General features: G+C 37.0%; 1 protein-coding gene across 1 annotated transcript in view; it reads right to left on the bottom strand.

The window, feature by feature from the left end:
- The window catches only part of erc2 (ELKS/RAB6-interacting/CAST family member 2), a 51256-nt gene that overhangs the window by 3799 nt on the left and 25720 nt on the right, over positions 1-21737 (bottom strand). The window contains 12 exon segments of the mRNA XM_032548944.1: positions 254-881; positions 2662-2809; positions 3392-3552; positions 4617-4740; positions 5031-5042; positions 7603-7725; positions 9383-9588; positions 13770-13910; positions 14127-14267; positions 15197-15334; positions 18335-18502; positions 20839-21006. Of these exon segments, the coding sequence (XP_032404835.1) occupies positions 254-881; positions 2662-2809; positions 3392-3552; positions 4617-4740; positions 5031-5042; positions 7603-7725; positions 9383-9588; positions 13770-13910; positions 14127-14267; positions 15197-15334; positions 18335-18502; positions 20839-21006 (2158 nt within the window).

The raw sequence follows: 21737 nt of genomic DNA, 5'->3' as shown, positions 1-21737 counted from the left end.
TACACCATCACTTATGTCTTATATGATAACCTCAGTGAAAGAGCAGCATGTTTTTGCTTTAAATGCTGTTTTGCCCCCACATTAACTTTAGTCGTGTACAGTGTCTTCCAGAATGACTGTTTTTTTATGGGATGTCCGTTGGTCCTGTGTTTCACCCTGGAAAACACTTTTGATCTAAAAAGTGTTGCTCATCATTGTATGAAAGATGTGCAATTTTATTATTTTGTCATTTGCACAGTATGTGTTCACTGACCTGGTCTGGAGAGGGACGGTGACCTGCATGTGGCGGTCCACGGGCCGGCCCTCCACGATGATGAGGTGAGGGGTGACGAGGATGCTGGGCGTGGTGTGGATGTTGGGGATGTTGAGGGTGCTGAGGGATGCTGCGGGTGGGAATGCTGTGGGTGAGGTCCTTGGGGGGGAGGGCCATGTGGGTGTTGGGGGTGAGGGTGCTGTGGAGCCGGATGTCCATGTGGGTGCTGCTGCACATGCTGTGGGTGCTGTTGGTGCGGGTGCTGTGGCTGTGGGGGACGTGGATGCTGTTGGTGCTGAGGAAGTGGTTGAGAGTGCTGAGGATGCTGAGAGTGCTGAGGATGCTGAGGGTGTTGTGGGTGCTGCGGGTGTTGTGTGTGTTGAGGATACTGGGGCTGCGGTTGCTGTGGATGCGGGTGCTGTGCCGGGGCTTGTGGGTGTTGCAAGTGCTGTGGGTGTTGGGGGTGTGTGGCGTGTGGATAAGGAGACTGCTGAGCATGGGGAGGATGGGGGTATTGGGGCTGAGGCTGAGTCTGGGCATGTGGAGGCTGCGGCTGGTGGTGAGGAGCATGTGGATGATACTGCTCATCCTCATAGTTGTCAGCTATCAGCTTCATTCTGCTTTGTGTCTGCGAGAAGAAAATTATTACATCATGATTTGTTGTTTCAAGCTACCATCTCGTCACACTAACCAATGGACAACAAGCACAAAACCTTAGAATATGCTGAGGTTTTTAACATCTATCCAACTAATTAAAATTTACACTCATTTTAACTTTTTCTTTAGCAAAATGTTCTATAATCTATTATCAATCCAGCAAACACTATCATATGTTTTTCTTATTGCTTTCTACTTGTGAGGATATTACACATTTTATGATAAACATAAAATAACTTAGAGGAGTATTTTCTTCAAAAATATAAAGCACATCTCTTTTCGATGATAAAAAAGCCCAAAAGATTTGAATGTACTGTGATGCTCCGAAAGTGCCTTACAAAATTCAAACCAATTAAACCTTTTTACTTTTTCTCACATTTTCTGAAATTTTATGTGACACACCAATGTCACTCAAAGAAGTGAAAGGAAAATGGTACAGATGTCCAATTTAAAAAAAATAAAAATAAAAAAAACAGGACGTACATTCGTATTTAGTTTTCCCAAAGTTGGTTAGTAGATTTATCTTTCACTGTACTTAAAGCTGCAATTCTTTTAGGGCATCTCTCTACCAACTTTGCAGATGTAGACACTGACAATTTTGTCCATTATTTACAGTGATTTACAGTAAAAAAAAATAATGAAGAATGCAATATGTAATTTGTTGAGTGAATATCATTTCCAGGCAGAGCAGGTCAACTTGTATTATTGACAATCAGAAAACATACAGACATTAAATTTGTTTTTCTATGTTCAGACAATAACAATATGTCATAAATGATTAAAAACATGATTAATTTTGTGTTAATAATTCAAGTCAATTGATCAAAAAGTATTTACACTTCACATATAATTTTGTCGACTAAACTCGCAGCTTTAATCAACTAAAATTTTAGCATAGTTAGTGAACTAAAACTAGACTAAAACTATTTTGATGACTAAATTATGACTGAAACTAGTCAATAGATTAAGTTTATAACTAAATAAAAGTTTACTCTCAATATTAAGACATGATTCACATGGAAGTAGCTCAGACTTAGTCAAATAAAAAAATACTTGCCAGAGTGTTCAAATTTTCTTTTTAAGAATTTTTTTCTAAAATATACTTAAAACTATGTAACCTTGTTGTTTCATCTAACAATTATGTGATACTTTGTGTTGGTTTCAATTGCAATCCATATGCAATTGAAACGTAAAAGGCTAAAATTTATGGTGCAAGTGCTTACATCAGTTTAGGTCAGTGTCACTAGAGCAGACGCAAATTGAACTGAGCAACTTTTCTGTTTATTTGGACTCAGAAATCCTACATTTTCTCCAGAAAATGGACAAGCTAGAAGTTAGAAATCCTTGCAGAAATCTCTTGTATTGAAAGACATAATAAATACACATTTAAATGATCCAACTAGTCATCAGCACACATTAGGCGGAGTTAAAACACTGTAATCACAGGCCTGGATAATAACAAATGAAACACAAAAGAAAGAACAAGGTTTGCTCTTAACCTTCTCCTGGTCTTTAGAGACGGTGTCATTTAGACCCCAGGAGTTTTTTTTACTCTGTGCGCACGTTGTCACATTGACCCTGTGTGCACTTTTATGATTTTTAACAGTCTAACGGGACAACCACACTCTTCCCCACTGTCCGAACCGTGACATTTGCTGCACTCCACCGGAGCTGCAGGAGGGTCAAAAGAACTTGCGTGGCAATTTACTTCTTCTTTTTTTTTTTTTTACAATGCTTGAAATGGCACTAACGTGTTGTTTGAGTTGGTGCATCAGTTTGTCCCGCTCTCTTTTCAGGGCCAGCACCTCCTCCTGGGTCTTCTTTTTATTGGAGGCAGATAGTTCGAGTAATGCTATGTTAGCGTCTTTTTCACTGATGGCTGCCAGCAGAGCTTGTTGTCTGAAAACAAATCAAGACAAAAAAAAATGCATCACCCACACATATAAAAATTGTAGAACCTTTATCAATTCTAAAACCTGCACTGAATCTCTGCCAAATACAGTTCATATTCAAGTCTACTTCACAACTACCTGTGGGCAGAATATAATCCTGTAACAGTTCTTTAAAATTAGAAGGGATGAAGTCTATTTAAAGCACTGCTTAGTAAATTTGTAGTTTAAGTATTTGTAGCCAAGGTGTTTAACTTAACACACTTATGCAAAGAGTTGGAGGGTGAAATCAGCCAAGTTTGGTAAACCTCTAAAGATTTGACATAAATCAAGTAGTTTATGTATATTAATGTGCACATGGCAATGCATAGTGTCTTTGTATGTAGTATTAACCCTAATTTAAACCCTAAAGAGAGGACAACATACACAATAAACATCTTTATTAATGAAGTTTTGGGACTTCTGCTTTTTGATACAAAGGCTGTTTTAGAGGCATATTCTGCAATGTCTTGTCAAATAACAATATAAAATTGATACTACATATGAAATTAATTGGACAAAGTGAAACTGTCAAGTTTGCAGCAATACTGACTTCATTTCCAGGATCTCCTCCAGCTGCTTCCTGCGCTCTTGTCTCATGTTAGTAAGATGGGTGTCCCTCTCCTGTAAAGACTGCTGTGTGGAGGAGAGACGTTGCTTGGTGGCATCCAGCTCCTGTCTTGTCCTTTCCAACGTGCTCATCAGTTCCTCCAGCTGACAGACAGCACAATGAACAAAGCAGAAAACACAGTGACTCAGTGCAAACATATGAAAGTGCTGCTCAGAAGTTCAAATACGCTTATCATGGGCATGAATGTCATCTGAATTTTGAGCTTCTAGAACTAGAAGTTGGTGCATGGTTTTGAATTTAATGTGAAAGTCCTATGATTCTCACAGGGTCACAATTACACATACTGTCCCTGATGTGTATACATACACTCCTATTTATATGGGAGTGTATATACACTCCCATATAAATATACGTAAAAGTATATAAATATACTTTTATATGTATACTTTGTTTTTTAGAGAAAAAAAACACCAAAAAATGATTTTATTTCTCAACTAGTTCCTGGCACAGTTTATTTAAATTGGTTTGTTAACTGGTGTTGACCGCACTTTTAATGATCAAGGTTCTCAATATCAACGTCATTTCAGAAGCTTAATGTTAGTGTGGTTCATCATTCAAAAATACTTTTAATGGATATGTTTGGGGTGATTGTCTTGTTGGAACACCCACCATATTCAGTCATTAAAACATTTGGAGAAATGTTTTAACATACCCTTTTCACACAAATATGTTCATGTTGCACATGATCTTAATTTTAAAACTTTAAAGTTTGAACGGTGGGATTTTTAAAAAAAATAATGACCTTTAAGTGTGCTCAGTTAATCATGACGCAATTTAAACCACTTAGAGGAAAGATGTATGATGGATTTTTCTGAAAAAGAAAAAAAAAGTTGGCATTTTCTGCAAAAACTTATGCTAAAAAAAGATAAGTTCTCCGAAGTTTCTTCAGGGTATTTTTCCCAAATATTAGTAGGGTGCGTGTATATATATATAAACTTCAATTGATGAGAATAATTTCACAATAGATTCAAACTTGTGCACATTCATTTTACTATTTAAAATCATCAAGTTGTTTATTACATCATCAATGCACCTTAAAAGATGGATATTGTTTACTGAATGTATTTAAATTTATAAATGGCACTTCAGGTATTTAAACATGCATAATCAGAGCTTATTATTTATGAAAGATAAGTTAAATCCTCACCTTTAAGTGGTGACCACTTTCTAAAGAGCCTTCCTTGCGAGGATCTTGCCCTAAGCCTTTCTTGTCCCCTTGTAGTCCCAGTTTGATGTTGGAACCCTTCTTGATCTGATCTTTACCTCCTTGCCTGTAAAATTACACCACTTCTAAAACTTGTTCATACCACAACAGTAATTAAGTCAAATCTAAAGGAGCTAAGGTGTGAGAAGGGCACAATGCAAACCCATAAAAAGACAAGGAACCATAATGAGTACAAATGGAAGAAACTGTGTCAGTCATGATCTCAGTAACAAAGCATGAGCATCCCATCTGAACTGACCCTCATGTCATTGTTGGGAGGGCTGAAAGGTTTCAGTGCAGGAGTTTGGATCAACCTCAGTAGAGTTGGACTATGAGAGTTGCAGGGAAATGTCTTACCTTGGAGCTAAACTGCAGACAGGTAGATTTAAAGGTAGAAGACAATAGGATGAAGGACACGTGAAGAAAACATTGGAAGCAGGAAAAAACACACAGAAGAAAAGCAAAAATAAAAATGTAAAGAAAGTTTTCGAACCAAAATGTAAAACAAATTTTAAAAAAACACCTTGGGGATATCACACTGTGCTATAATCTTCCAACAACACTTGAGATTACAGACAAGCCTGTGACAGTCTGACACAGCTTTTGCAGGATGCACTTTCTCTGAACAACATGGAGCGCTGTGCATCTGCTGCCAAGCCTGGGAGTGGCAGACATGCAGTCAGACAGGCAAAACATTAGCCGGGCAAAAGATGAGGACGCGGAACAGGGGCAAGGAAGGAAGGAAGGAAGGTAGGAAGGAAGGAAGGAAGGAAGGGAAACTAACAGTATTTTAATTGAGTGGGAGACAAAGGGAGAAGGGCATTAGTTGAAAATGCAGGGGATTCATTAATAGAGCAGACTCGATAGGACTCCTATCCAGATCCGACAAAATACAGCATCCCCAACCTGATGGTGCACAGATTAGGAGCACAGCAGCTTTAGTCATGCAGATAATTTTTTCTCAGTATTTCCTTCAGTGTCTGTTAGGGTTAGCTAAGAAGACATCTGGAGCAGACTGGGAGGTAGAGACTGGGAAAGAGAGAAGATGCGAAGTGAGGATGTAGAAAGGAAAATGTCAATCAGAAATGCAAGTGTCACCGACAGAAAGAAATGAGGCGGATAGATGGGTGGAATGAAAAGGAGTGAAATGTGCCCATAGGAGACGGAGGTCTAACAGCTGGGGACTGATACTTTTTACAAAAGCTTTAACAAACAGCCCATAAAACAACATATAATCAGAAATGTCCTGTGTGCGGGTGGGCGTGTGTGTAATGAGTGAAAATATGCTGCTGTCCACGCTGTTTCAACTTGGTAGGAACAACGTGTGCAGTAAAATCTACTCAAACAAATAAAAAAGGAGCAGAAAGAATCACATCAAGGTCTCACAGAAAATTATTCACTTTCAAATGTATTCAGACCCCATAACAGTTTTCTGATTTTGTCAAATTACCACCACAAACTTCAATACATTCTCATTTGGGTTTCATGTGATTGAACATAGGCAAAAAATACTATGGAGAGGCACCAGAATGTACCTCTCTATGCGCTAAGCTTTTAGAGACGAAATCCAAAGGAATCAAACTCAGAGCGCTGAATTCAAATATATATTCATGGACGTTTCACAATCATGTACAACTTAGTGTTGGTTTAAGCAGATAAAATGTCCATACAATCCGTTCAAGTTTGTGGTTTCTAAGTGACAAAATGTGAAAAAGTTCAAGGCGTATCAATATTTTTTCAAGGCACAACAATAATGGGCTCAAATTGAACAGCAGCATTTTTGATAAACACCTGAATAATTGCTGGTGCCATAAATTGTAAAATGTGGTATCCTTGATGTGCAATCATTGCACTTTACACTTCATCATTGCATACGCAAGCAAAAAAGAAACAGAAATATTAAGTACTTGTTGTTACTCAGTAAAGAAAATGAACCCCACAACATGTGCAATATTTAAAATGTCACAGTCCTGTGCAAAGGTTTTCAGTCATCCATCTTTTTTAGCTGTTTCACAAGGAGACAGACTTTCTGTATTTGATAAAATTAAGTTCAACAGCTCTTCAGGCTTTCTGAAGGTCTATAATTTTCTGTCCAATAACAGATAACAAAAGTAAATTTTTAGTGAAGGTATGTTTGTTGCTCCATTTGTTAAATTAAAGAGCCCTTTAATTCTTCCTCTTTCACTGTTTTTGTATTCAGGCGTAAAAAGGGTCCTAAGCTCAAGGCAAAAACTAATGTTGTGTTCAAAGATAGCAGACAACTATGTAAAGACCCAAACTCAAATTGGATCCTTATGCACTTTGCTAGAAGCAGCCAGTCACAATGCTTTCATTTGTTATCATTTCATAGTTTGAGAAGCAGAACTGAAACTGATAAAAAGTAGCCAGACCCTATGAAAAACAGTGGATAGACCACCTAAAGCTTCGAAGAACATTGGCTGGGGGTCTCACTTACAAAAATAAAAATAAAATAAAATAAAAAATACAAGAAATTCTGGTCCTTGAGAAGAAAATATGAATAAATAAGAAACGGTTTAAAACCTTTGCACAGATAAATGTATGTTTAGTCATTATTTTTTTAGAAAACTAACATGCAACAGTTCATATGTCATGCATACGTCAAACACACACATGCTCTCCAACTAATGCCCAAGCTGAAAGAAATGCATTCATGGAGCACATGCAGACAGTCACTGAGAAAGAAGCAAAAAGAAAAACTGAATCCAGGAGTCTTTGTATCATGTGTAGAAGTAAGTAATGAAAACACAGACAAACAAAAACTGCCACTGCAATGCAAAGATCTGTGCGTTCTACAGAGAGCAGGCAGACCAGGCACACAGGTGAAACCAGATGCAGTTGCAGCAGTTGCGGTCCAAGATTTAAAATCAGGAAGCCGAGCTGAGCTGAAGTGCCAGGGCAGAGCACTCACTTTCCCAGGAAATCCCAGACCATGCCCCCTATCTGCTGAGGGGCGGCAGACACAGAAGGGAGTGGGTCAGGGGGAGCTCTGCCTCCAGAACGAGGAGTATGGCGAGGGGCAGTGGATGGGGGGCTTTTTAAAATTTAGTGCAGAAGGAAGGGCGTTTCAAAGAAGATGAAGGACAGATTGAAGATTCAGAATCCAATTTGAGAAAGAAAAAGGAGGAAATGAACAGAGGTCAAGGTTGACCAATGGTTGGGGTTAAAGAAGGGGACAAAAGACAGAAGGGATACAAAATGAAAAAAGTGGATAAGGATGGCAAAAAAAGGACAAGAAAACTCAATTAATCACATTTGGTGAAAGACTTAACAAATAACTCAACTGAGTGGGCACTATCACTGACATCTAACTTGTATCTGTGCTGAAAGGAGAGTATGTGACAGGAGAGAAGAAGAAGTCACAGTAAATCTATGTTGGGCTCAGACAATTTCGACCAATGCTTAGGTCAGTTTAGCGATCCACTTCATCAGCTGAACCAAAACTAAACAACAATTTCAGAGTCGAGTATCTGGATTAAATGTCACATAAATACAAGAATGAAAGAAGCACATTTACAGAAATCAATTGCTCTTTTCTAACATCATTTGAGATGAAGATTTCTGTTTTTTTCCAAAGAATGACTTTGAGAAATCCACAACAAATCAGCTTGTGAGGAAAATCAATCCATTTTACACTTGACACTTAATGCTGACTGGTGAATCATCAGTTGAAGCCTAAAAAACCTTCTTATTTCTGGACCAATAAATGGAAGGCAGGTCGTGGTATCATCTCTCTTTGATGTGGAAGTTGTTAAGGAGGAAAATGTCCATGTAAACTGTTTTCAGACTTTGTGAAGGATTTAATGATATGGTTAAAGTGTGGCTCTGTTTACGGAAATGAACAGAGACACTAACGTTTTGGTTAGTAATGTTTATCACAGCAACTGTAATGTAAAAATATCGATTTCAAAATCAGTTCATCAGAACTTGACAAAATCTCAATCGGTCCCAAAAGTGGTGTATCTCAAATTTAAGACAAAGTATTAAAATTCCTGGCAGATGAAATATCTATCATTCAGACATTGATGAGTTTTAATAAGAACTTCCCAGTACAGCGATGAAGCCAACTAAATACACAAACCATGGTGGTCAAGTCACTGACCAGCAAATAAAAGAAACTGTCCTGAACATCAAGTATGGAAAGCAAGAGTCCATAGGCTTTATCAGGCCTTCAAACAAACTGACTCCACACAGACTCCATCCAAGAAATAAATAGCTACGCTTGAGCAAAAAGCTGGAAGTTAAGCATAGACAAGTAGAAACAAGTAATTTATAACTTGATATCGAAACCACATCCAACATCAACAGAAACAAACTCGTCTGTGTCACGGAAACCAATGTGTTGCAAAAAATAGCTGTAACCATAATGTCTAACTCAGCCAGATTAGAATAACAAACAAGAGCATTGAGAAAGAATGGGTAACAATCAGAAACTAAGATATTAAAACACAAGCAGAAAAACAGTAAAACTGGAAAAGAGGACAAAACGTAACTGAAACCGAAGGCATACTTTGTTTTCTTTAAATAAGTTGACATAAAACTAAAACCATCTTTGATGACAGCTTGCTTTTCTTAGTACAAGACATTTATTTAGAGGTACAGATAAGAATATTTATATATTATTTTTTACAAAATCCCGAATAATTGGTAGAAGAAATTAGCCAGCATCTTCAGTCGGAAGTTTCACTCACCTTTCCAGCTCAGCAATCTTTTTGTCCTTGTCATTCTTCTCGGTCTCCACCTCTCTCAGGATGTCCAGAAGCCTCTCCACTTCCGACTGAGACTTGCTTGCCTCGTCTTTGTAATAGCTCACTTCCTTTTCCAGAAGCTTTACTCGGTCCACGTACTCTGGGTTTCCTCGGGGGCCCGAGTGCTGCTGCTCCACCTCATGAGCTTTCTGCATCCATGTACCAAGGAAAGATGCACAGAGTCAGTTCACATTGATGAGCCGAAAGAGCCATGGAGAGCAGCTCACAATATTTTACTGTGCTTTAAGGTTTTGTGGTAGATTTGTCTCTGTCTCTCTGTCTGTCTCTGTGAATGCAATATAGTGAAGAGTAGAGTAAACATTGTGAACCAGGCCATCATTACTGGTGCTGGCTCATTAGCTTTAACAGAGCTATTATTTAGCTCAATTTAAATGTCCCTCTGAGTCTCACAGTCATCTGTCACTTGGTTAGTATGCAGAGTGCATTACAGTGTGCATGTTTGTCCTACGTGGACAGAAAAAACCTGGTAAAATCTATTAAATATTCAGAAAAACAAGATGATCACAAATAACCAAAACCAAGACTCAATTTTGGTCACGTTCGACAAATCTCATCACCACTATGATTGAATTTTCAATTAAATTTACTACAAAGGTACACATCACCCTTGGGAAGCAAACAAACCCACGTATGGTGCAAAGTTTTACAGAGCCATCCGCCAAAACACAGCAGCAATCTCCACCCACGGCTCGTACAAACGCTACCAGCACCACACTGAGATAAACGAGAAGCGCTGCAACAATAACAACATGCAACGAATCATGCAAACCCAACAGAGCTGAAACAGTGTTTGCATCTATAAACTGACTGTGTGCAGACAAAGAAGTTGGAGCAATTTATAGTTAATATTTTTAGCATGTGGAACAACATTACAGGGGGATAAAAACATAATTATGTCATTGCTCATCTGCTACAATCTTTAAGTAAATTGAGATTATGCAAAAGTATTTATTGTTAATGTTTAACCCCATTTTGTCTCATTATAATGACAAACTTTAGTTCATTTTTGTGTGATTTTATGTAATAAACCAACACAAAGCAGTGGAGAATTATGTGTCTCCTGGAGGGTCTCAGGTCTCAGTTGTTTGAGGCGTCTTAACAAGTTGTCCCTCCAGGATTGGTCTGTATTTACATCCACCCATCTTCTACTTTCATCAGCTTCCTAGTCCCTTCTAAAGATAAACCCCACAGCATGATGCTGCCACTACCATGCTGCTACTATTGGGATGTTGTAGTTTTCCAGAAAGTTCAAGTCTCATGTGAGATGTATCAACAAGAAGTTTTTAAAAACCCATCCAAAACACCCTTACAAAGTTTAACATTAGTAAAGATTTTATGTGCAGGTGGATTGTATTAGAAGCAGATGGAAAATCTGAACATAGCAAGAGTTCATGAAAGCTGAGGTCATAGGTGTGTTTACAAAGGCATTGTAAACACAAAGATAGCAAAGATAGCAAAGTTTACAAATGCATTGTAAACTTTGCTATCTTTATGCAAACTGTAAAGGATCTGACTTGTCCTTGAATGCTCAAATTAATTGTGATCAATTTTTAAAAAAAATTTACAACCAGGAAAATTACAGCCATAGGTCTCACATTTGTTGTTGCTGAACCTAATTTTTTAGGCACAACATCATTAAGACCAACTAAAAATGTGCTTAAAAAAAAAACATCTTTAAAATGTTTGCTGTGCCTCCTATGTGGCTTGTGGCAAGTTGCAAACTTATGAAGAATTATTTTTGAACAAGATAATTTTTGCCACTCTTACATAAGCACATTCTTCCACCTGAGCTGTAAATCTCTGCAGCGCCTCCAGAGCTGAAGCCATCATGGTACAGCTAGTTTAATACTGAGATTAACTTACATGGACTCTATTTAGTGTAGGTGAACTCTGAAGGCAGTAGTTTGCACTACGTTTTTGTTTATGGGTTATCGCATGATGATGGTGTTATTCGTACAAAAAAAACTAAATTGTATCAATTTGCCTCCACCTTGCAATTATTTTCTACTTTATGTTGGTCAGTCGCATAAAGTCACAACAAATATTTTGTTGTGGTTGCAATGTGAAAATATCAATCAATCAATGGTGTGGATAATTTTCTGATGCAGCGTGTGACACTTAAAGCTACAGGAAACCAGACAGTCAGAGAAAGAACTCATAAATAACTGATATACTGTACATCCCTCTTAAAAACTTTAGTATATTGAGCCTGTTTTTCTTTTCATTATTTTGCATATACAGTATGTAACACAAAGGATTAAATGTGTTTTTTCCCCTCTGACTTAAAATTGCATATTTTAATGGTTATCTGGATAATTTAAGCATCCTGTTTTGACTTGTACTGAAAACTTTATAAGTACAAATAGAATTCTGCTGAAGGGTAATGTTGTTGGAATAATGAAAGATTAAAATATTAGCGTTACCTAAAACAATACCTGAGTTTGAATAAAAACTAAAGAAATAAATCCTTAGAAATGTTATTGAGTAAGGTGGGAATTGTGCTAATTTCAGGTGACAATAAATACAACAGAACAAAAAGAAAACAACTTTGACTGTGTAACACTATTTTCACACACACACCCCCACAGACATCAATCACTGTAAGAGGACATTGCACAGGACTCTTGTTCAGTTTGAAGCTTGTAATACCTGCACAGTGCAATGGGCAACATGCATGTCGATGGGGGAAAGCAGTGCCTGTGCTGGGACTCGCCATGATCACCATCTAGCATTTTTCAAATAACTTCTCAGTGTCCTCATGCTTTCAATGTGCGCCTCACAGACCTCAAGAGAGGGACTTACAGGATTGTTCATGTGACTGAATAGCTGCTCAGCTTGCTACATTGCCAACAGAGGGGGGTTGAGGAAGGGACGTTAGAAAGGAGGGGTGGGAGGGTTCAGGGAAAGTTAAGTGTTAGGGCTTAGTTTGAGCCAGAGGAGATAACAGTAGGATCAGACATAATACACGTTGATTGCAAAGTAACACAGTTTCAGCACTGAACGTGTTGTTAAAGGTTTACAGCAGTAAAACACTGATGACGACAGACGGACAGACGCTGGGACGGTCTGTGGATTATGGAGACAAAGAAGATGGAGGGACTCCTTGTTCTGCGTAGCATTGTGACAAAGTACAGCAGCTTGCAGCAGAGGAGGGAAAGTGATGGCAGCCAGGATCCTAAAGAGCTGTGATTTATGTAACGCTGGATCAAGATTCTTGTTCAGACAAGCTTTCAGTGACATCTTCCTACTCCCAAAACAGAATTAACAAATCAAACAACAGAGTTTTAAAATGTTGAACAGTTTGTAAAACAACAGTGAAAACAAAATCAAAGTACAATTTCCTGGTTTATTTAAATTTTGTTCATTTAGGGTTCTCCAAAAATTGAACAAACTTTTTTCACACTTTCTCTAATTCCATTCATTTTTCAATAAATTCAGGTCAGATGCAAAACAAGCATTATCACCAGCCCATGTGGCACAGTAGGGATGGCATGTTCATTATAATGTGCAATGTTAGTTTTCCTATATATGTAAACAAGACTTCTTGATACTATCTTATAACAATGGTTTTCTTCTTGCCTAGTTTGTCTGTTTAGGTAAGGATACTGAACAGTTTTTTATTAAGTGTTCAAAGTAGGAGTCCACCAACAAATCAGCTCCACTTTCCTTAACTTTGGGAGATCAGCGATTAGTCAATACTGACATATGAAACTGATCATGTCCACCAATCTTATCTACATTTAGATTTTATTTGTAAAAATCATGTGTCATTACTTAGCTTCACCATTATACACTACTTTGTGGTGATCTATCACACAAAGTAGAATAAAACACATTGAAGTTTGTGACAAAATGAAGGAGTAAATTTTTTGAAATGTTCATTTTATTAAGCTAACTGCACATATCTGTTTGATTATACTTAATCCTTCCATGTTCTGGCACTAGAGGACTTCACTGAACAGTTTGAAAGGAAAGAGGGTGAAGACAGAAGGAAAAGACATGCGCCAAATATTCAGACACCGCTAATTGAAGACTCCAGCTTCTGCACACGGTGCGCCCTTTCTACCAACTGAGCCACCAAGCACTCAAATCCTTTCTTTGCAAGTTTTCAAAATAGCATGTGCCAGAGGATGGTAGAGCTTCAGTTAGTGCATCTGGTGGCTTTTTCTTCCAAAAATGAGATATTTTGCATCTCAGGAAACATATGACATATGAACTGGTACTTACTGGTTTCATTAATCAGATCAACATTATCACCTAAAAACATGTTGATGAGTGAGCTTTCACTAAGATAAGGACAAACACCTACCTTTTGCAACTGCGTCTCCAACTTACTACACTCCTCTTTTTTCTGCTCGATGGCGATTTCCAGGGACTTGAGCTTTGAGTCCTTCTTGAGGCCAGAAGATGCCAGGGATGATGCATGTTCTTTGAGATCGATGAGACTAGACTGAAGGTAGAGACGTTGAAAGCACGTTTAAATCCAGCAGCCTTGCCTTGTCAGCAGGTGTGAAAGGTCACAGAATCAGAGGAGACAGCTGCTGAAAGAGACACTTAGTAGATGCACTACAGTGCTTACACAGAGGAGAGCTGGATGTTCTACAAAGCACAGAGAGAGGCATGTGGATTCACCCTGACACCCTCGCACAGACGATCTCACACCTACCTCCTTCTCTGTTAACTCTATCTGCAGGTTGTTGACCTTCTCCTTCAGCTCTTTGTTCTCCTTCTTATAGGAATCCACTTCTTCCAGACGTTCTCTGTCTTCTCTCTCTCTTTGGTCCTTTAATCGCTCAATAATTCTCTCCTAACAAAATGAAACAAAAACATAAATGCACACTAGTTAATATGATTCTAAAATAATCAGTAAAGGCAGCTTTTCAAACACTAAAGTTTGCAGTCGATCTTGTAACGATATAAAAAAATATAAAATTATGTTTTAAAATTGCTCTGAAAAGATGACAAGATAGTTACATGTTTGTTTTAAATTAAATGACTGAAACACAATCTGTCATATCTCAAAGGCCATAAATATATCATTATAAAATGATTGTGTCTTGAAATGTTCCTAACATTTTTATTTTTATTTTACTTTGACAAAGAAAATCAATGAAAGCCTGAAGCTTCGCAATTAAAGTTCTTCTATGCAAGGAAAATTTTGAATGATTATCCAACACAGTTCACAATTTTAAGCCACTTGATTCATCAGTAATTCAGTTATACAGCTCTGAAAAAAGACAACATAAGATCATCAGTTTCTCTGATTTTACTCTTTATAGGTAAATGTTTGTGTAAAATGAACACTGTTCTTTTATTCTATGAACTACTGACAACATGTCTCTGAAATTCCAAGCAAAAATGTTTATATTTATTAACAGAAAATGAAAAATGGTCAAAATAATGGAAAAAAAATGCAGTGCTTTCAGACCTCAAGTAATGCAAAGAAAAGAAGATCATATTCATTTAGCGATAGCAATGCTAATGTTTTAACTCAGAAGAGTTCAGAAATCAATATTTGGTGGAAAAACCAGGAGGTTTTCAATGTGGTTCATTTTTCCAGAGTTGAAGCTTCTGAATGTTGAACCTCAAACGAGAAAGTTTCATGTTTCCCAATATTTGCGTTTCTTGTCATAATTTCTGTGTTTACATTATGTGATCATACTGATGTGCAAGACTGCAACACAAAGAGACGTAAAAAAACCACAATAAAAAAAAAATCAGATCTCAATGTTGCACCTTCTCTGAGAGCGCCTCCTCCAGGGTGGCCAGGGCAGTGTCTGTGTTACTGGAGTCGGTCTGCAGAGACTTGATTCTGTCCTTCAGGTTTCCCAGCTGCTTCTCTTTGTCTCTCAGCTGCTCCTGCAGGTTCTCAATCTGTTTCATTCAAATAGAACAGAACTGCATTAAGTATAATATCACAATTGCACAAAGCATTATTTAAGATTGAAGTAGCTATATGTATTCAAAAAGACAATAAAAAAGCCAGGACTTTTACAATATGGCTTTTTTGGTTTAAGGGTATATATAAGCATGCTGCAAACAGGCACTTGCTACATGAATAAAACAGTACTAACAAGTATATATTAGACTTATGCTTCTGATAATGCTTTTAATAAACCTAAGGTTTGTGAAATTATGTCAAATTCAACTGGAAATAAAACTGTTGTGGTCAGTGGGTTTTAATTTTGGCCTTTGCTTTCATATCTAGCGTGCAGGTTAGTTTATTTCCAGGTTGTTTTTATAGAATTATAAACTTTTTGTTCTTTTTTTTCTTGTTTTCAGTTTCCAGTTTTTATTTGAACCAAATGTCCAAATCAATCATTGCTGCTGGTCTGGTCTTAGTCCTAAATCACGACTATTACTGCAACTTCCAATATGCTGATTGATCCCTTTCTGGTTATATTACTAAATATGCTAACATCCTTTTACGTTTTTAGTCAAGGTCATTGTTTGTGTTTGAGCTTTCTGCTTATATTTGAGAATATGTTTGATATTAATCATATGTTGGATGTTTTGGATTCCACATTCAACATTTATTGGGCCTCCATTCTTATACTGTCTCTTGACATGCAAAGAAAATATATTTTCCAGCAAATGATGTTGGAAAGAGAGAGTCTGTGAATTTGATACTTGCAACGTTTTTCCAAAAAGCAGGGACAGAATTTCTTTTTTCTCTTGTGCAAACAAAGTTATCACTATGTTACATCAGGTTATGTTAAACAATCCTGGCCACATCCAGGATGTGAGGAGACAAACCAGTTTGAATAAAGAAAGCTTTCATTTTCTTGCTAATATAGGCAAGGCAGGTTTATTCATATACTGTAGCTCCATTCGTAAGTGAGGTTATCCAAAGTGCTTTGCAGGATAACAACAACAACAAAAGACGAAAGCAAAAACAATTAGTTTTTTCTCTTCAAACAGAGCTCAGTATGCCAGCACTGAAAAGCATTTTTAAAATGTAGATTTAACAGGCTAATTTAAATCCAAATCTATTTGCTAATATAACAGCTCAATCAATAATCAGTGATCCAGCAAACAGTTCATTAGTCAGAATCTTTGGCCATGGCCTTTGAAAACAGGAAGCCAGTGCTGTGATTTAAAAACTTGTCTAATATGAGTGAGTTTGCTTGTGGCAGACAAAACTCTGGCTGTGGCATTTTGGATGAGCTGCAGCTGTCAGACCAGCAAAGATATTGTTTCTGTAATCTAACCTACTGAAAATAAACGAATCACAACGTTTTCCTGTCGTGTTTTCACAGGAAATTATTTATTGTTGTTTTGTGAAAATTTACATCTGTATCCTTTATTGGCATATTTTTAAAGTAGTTAAAACATCTGGGATGTTGTCATGTTAAAGCAAATTTCTGTTTGATTATTTTTTTTATTTGATTTGTTAAATTTCAGTTTAATTGACATATTTTTTTATTTAATCTGAATCTCTAAGATAAGAAACTGTAAACATACGTAGGTAACAGGAGACACTCAAACAGACAGGCACATAAGTGGCTGCATTTGCTTAAGGAGGGAGGAACAAAGTGTGCATAGGAATTTGATTCTTAAAACTCAAGCAAAGACAGATATACTGTTTAAACAATACTGCCAACCACAATGAAGGTCTTTGTGATAACACAGTTAGCCTGATAATTTAAATGACAAATTACAGGAATTGTGCAAGATCGTTGGTGGTACACAAACAGTGAAAAATTATTGTTGAAATGAAGTATTTTGTGAAAGCTGGGGGTAATTCACATAGATCCAGAAAAAGAGAAACAAAAACAAAAAAACACACAATTGCCCTTGTGGCTTTACTTCCTTTTCTGTTCCAGTGTGTATAGAGGGATTTGCAAATGTAAAACAATGCCCTGAAATTGTATTATTGGTAAGGTTTTCTCTATACAGATGCTGCTTGCCTTGCAAATTTCAACAAACATAACTCAAATGAATTATTGAGCAGTACAAAATCATTTTTATGTCTCTATTAGCAAAAAAATGTAACAGGATGTAATAATGGACTAGAAAGCGCCACAAGTTTTTCTTTTTTGTTTGATATTATGTAACAATGGCATTACATTCACTCTGTATGCAATAGCTGTGAATATATGAAATTTTTTCAGAGTCAGTCACTTCAAAATCTGATAAATTTCAGTCAGTTCTCAGTAGTTGCACTTTTAAACCGTCTTCAACATCTAACAATTTAAAAATACCTTCTTAAAAGTTATAGTGCAATGTTACTAAAGATTTAATGCCTCAATCTTGTTAGGGTTTTGGGCTGGTTATAAAAAGTATTTCCTGTCTCTTCTTCACACTTTTGTACTTGTTGTGGTAGAAAGACATCGAAAATAGTACAGCAAAGAAGTAAGAGGAGGGAGCAAATAGTGGAAGAAAAGTTTATCTAAAACCCTGGCTTTGTGAACTCTTCAGAACTTATAATAAGTTAGATAATAATAATAAGTTAAATAAGAAGTTAACATTTTAGACACAACTAGACTAATAAAAAAGTCAATTAGTGATCATGTTATCACAATTAGACACATCTTAAAGGTAAGCAGTTGAAGTAAATTTCTTGTTTTTTTCTTTTTTCTGGATACTAAGACCTCTCAGATAAACTCCCACTCATCTCGGAGAGAGTAAACACTCTGCTTTGTGTTTTCAGTGAGTGACTGCAGTCCAGGAAACAGTAATCTGATAAAACATCCCATTGCATCACTGTTTTTGTTTGAAATTTCAGATGACTCCTAGAGTAATACTACAATGTTACACCCACACGCCTCAGTGTGGTCAGAGTTTTCTATAGCAAAATAATATAATAGATTCAGCTATTTTTCCTCAACTTCAACTTTTAAACAGGGTGACTTTTTTCTTTGCTCCTCTCACCTTTTTCTGTAGGACATTAATCTTCCTTTCTTTAACCTCCAGCATGTCCTTCATGTCCCTGATCTCTCCAGCGAGAGTTCCCTTCTCCTCTGTCAGGTCCTGCAGCTGCTTAGTTTTCTTGTTCAGAAAGGACTCTTTTTCCTCCAGACGCAGACGTAGAGCATCGACCTAAAGAATGGCACACACTCAAATAGCTTAGAAAAAGTTACAGTGATTATTGTATTGTTTTTATCAAATGATCTTTTCAGTGCCGTTCATATTTTAGAAGAACTGTTCCAATTCATCCAGCTTTTAAATGATACTGTAAATAGAGAGTTTCTAGGGAGAGATATTTCACCTTGAAGTCAGAAAACAACTCCTGGGTTATTTCTTTAAATCAAATGTTGAGGTTGTGGTGCTAGTAAAGATGTTCAGTCAAACATTTGGTCAAAAATTATTTCCCAACAACTTTTATCTAGCAAACTGTGATCCACTGCATATTTCGACATCCTTTTTATCAGGATCAGTAATAACGTCTCCAGCAAATTGAGTTTCTATTTGTTGGATCAGACCTACGGCAGGCCAGCCTTCTCTCCCCGCATGCATTAATGAACCGTGGCCACCCTTGGCCACATTGTTGCTTTCTTGGACAAGTGTTGATTGATACTGATAGCTGCAGGACCTGGAAGACACGAACTGCTGCAGACATGAGCTGCAGTTTGGAGATGCTGTGACCCAATCACTGCTTGGTTCTTGTTCAATTTGCTTAAATCCTTGTGGTTACCAATTTTTTCCTCTTCATGCATCGACAATGAGGAAAAAACTGTTCAGTAGCTGCCAAATATATCTAACCTGCTGACAGATGTCATGATGGAGCGATAACAAGTGCTCCTCACTCCACCTGTTGCAATGTTTTGCCTGACTGGGGTATAATGAGTATGAATTTAGTTATTTTTGTTCACACACATTTTGTGACCTTGCAATGACAGGGCAGGTACAGAACCTTAGCAAGACAGAAAAGCATTAATTTGAACCCATAAATAATATTTGAGCACTAAACTAAATTTTCTTATCAACCAGTGGTTTTGTTGGCAATTTGTGGAATTATACTCACTGCACAAAGTGAGCCCAGGTCTTGGTTTCCTGGCCCAGTAAAGTATTGGAGGGACAAATGTGAGAAACCCTTTCGATCTGACTCCAACATTTGTCTCTGGTCAATTATACCATTTGTCTCAGGGATAATTATACCCACAACAAAGCAGCAGATGATGTCTTTTCTATGTAAGAAACTGGACATTTCAGATTAAAAGTTCATGTTTTTAATACAAGTAATAAAGGGCCTAATTCACTGCATATTATTTGTGTTTTATTTGTTTTTTTTTAGTATAAAACTGTAAAATGCATCAGTTACAGCTATTTGTTTGTGAATTTAGAAACACAAATACAAAACATATTACCATATCAAATTTAAGGTACTTAAAGCAAATGTAAATACTTTACCCTTGTAAGATATTTACAAATGTAAGGTATTTACAGATAGTAAAAAGTTACCTAATTATGGTTCAATCCACCAAATCTTTCTTTCAACAGCCTCTTTAAATTCCTTCATTTGTGATTCAGTTTTAGTCTCAGTTGGTCACAGCAGATTGACTCTCCGACAGTCATTATCTGAAGCGTCCATCTGAAGGTGTCTTCCTGTCAAAATGGGATTGTTCCTTCCCACTGTTGCCTGTATGCATACTCAGTTTTGGGGAAAAGCTCCAAACTCAATGGCTCAATGCAAAATGGGCTGAGTTTCCTTAAATTATAAACTTTTTACCGATCAAATTGGAATCTATATGCTTGAATATGTATCTGCCTGTAGACAAGGGGTAGGATTAAATTGGTGTTCTCTTCTAACTACTCCTTTTCAAACAGAAAAGTAGTAGTAAACAATTGATTTTGTTCTTGGTTATGTATACACTTGTTTGTCATTGTCTTACTGATTTCTTGTTCTCTTGTTTTTAGAAACCTGTTTGAAACAAATAAATCAAATCAAGAAAATAATGGATTGATTTGATTTGATATTAGTGTATATAAATTGCATTTGCATTTCTTGTATAGTGCCTTGAGGCAAGATTTACTTGGAATAGGAAAATAAACTAATTTAAAAGTTTTTTGTGAGCTTGTAAAACACTTTATTTAGGGTAAACAGCTTTCTATCTGATTACTCAAGTTACTTGTTTGCAAAAAAAAGGTTGTACTAAAGCATCAGCAGAAAAAAAACACCATTCATTCAAACTGCTTATTCGACTTTTCCTCATTGACCTGAATCTTACAACACGTATAAGCAAGACAGCAGTCTTAATACAGCCACCGTTATTTAGCTTATTTTTTTGTATAGCATGTCCTGACACGGTACAAGGTGCAACGACCGTCACCTGCATGAAATGTTTCATGTTTCATTTTAAAATTTCCCGAGGAGGAAATGGGAATGTTTGTGTTTTGTGTAGTTGGCAAACAAGTGAGGGATTTTTTTGTACTACCTCTGTTTGGAGAATGGCAGCACGTTGCTCTTTGGCAGTGAGAGACTCTTTAAGCACTTCGATATGCTGTTTGCAGTCCGAGTTCTGGTTGTTGAGGGTCTCCAGCTTTGTTTGCAGAGCCAGCAGCTCCGACTCTTTCTTTGACAGCTCCTGCTTCAGTTGGTCAATCTGTTCAACACACAATAAAAATACTTTTAGCTTGCTGACTGAACCAAGACATCAGCAATGTGACGTTTTTACCAATGACCACGTGTGTGTGTACGTCTGAGAAAAAAACTTCTGGTTGAGCAGTGAGCTATACATTGCAGTTGGACTACTATCTTCATCAACACAGTTTTCTCTCATTAAAAATGCATTTTGGGCTGACTCCCCACCATTTGTCCATATATTATACATTGTCCCTATTCATGATTGATGAAAAGAGGTTTAAAAATAGACCAACAAAACTGTGGCTGCTCTGTGACTAGTTCTGTTTTATGGGGTGCTCTTTGTAAACACAATCTGAAACCTCTAAACCAGCACTGTGCTGCCCACAGTGCTGGTCATTTAACTCCATCATTTTTTACCTGTATATTTTTGAAAACATCGAAATGGGTCCTTCTATCTAACTAACAAGTTGTCTATAATAGAATTTATTATGCTTCACCTGTTATGTAAATGTGGTTTTAAAACTTGAAAAATAGTAATCTACCACCTGGAGGTTGATTGGAGTTATTTTGGTTTGATCAGTGGGTCATATTTAATAAAAGTCAGCAATTTTATAAACGGTTAATAACCAACATGGATTAAAGAAAAAAATACAGTGGAAAAATACAATTTTCAGTTAATATTATACAATTAAATATCAGGATTTGAGCAGTTCTGGGTTGTATGGTGGCCTTGCAGCAAGAAAGTCAAGA

The sequence above is a fragment of the Xiphophorus hellerii genome, chromosome 20 (genome assembly GCF_003331165.1).
Source record: "Xiphophorus hellerii strain 12219 chromosome 20, Xiphophorus_hellerii-4.1, whole genome shotgun sequence".
Lineage (NCBI taxonomy): Eukaryota > Metazoa > Chordata > Actinopteri > Cyprinodontiformes > Poeciliidae > Xiphophorus > Xiphophorus hellerii.
The sequence above is the reverse complement of the archived record's forward strand: the minus strand, read 5'-3'. Positions and strand labels throughout refer to the sequence as shown.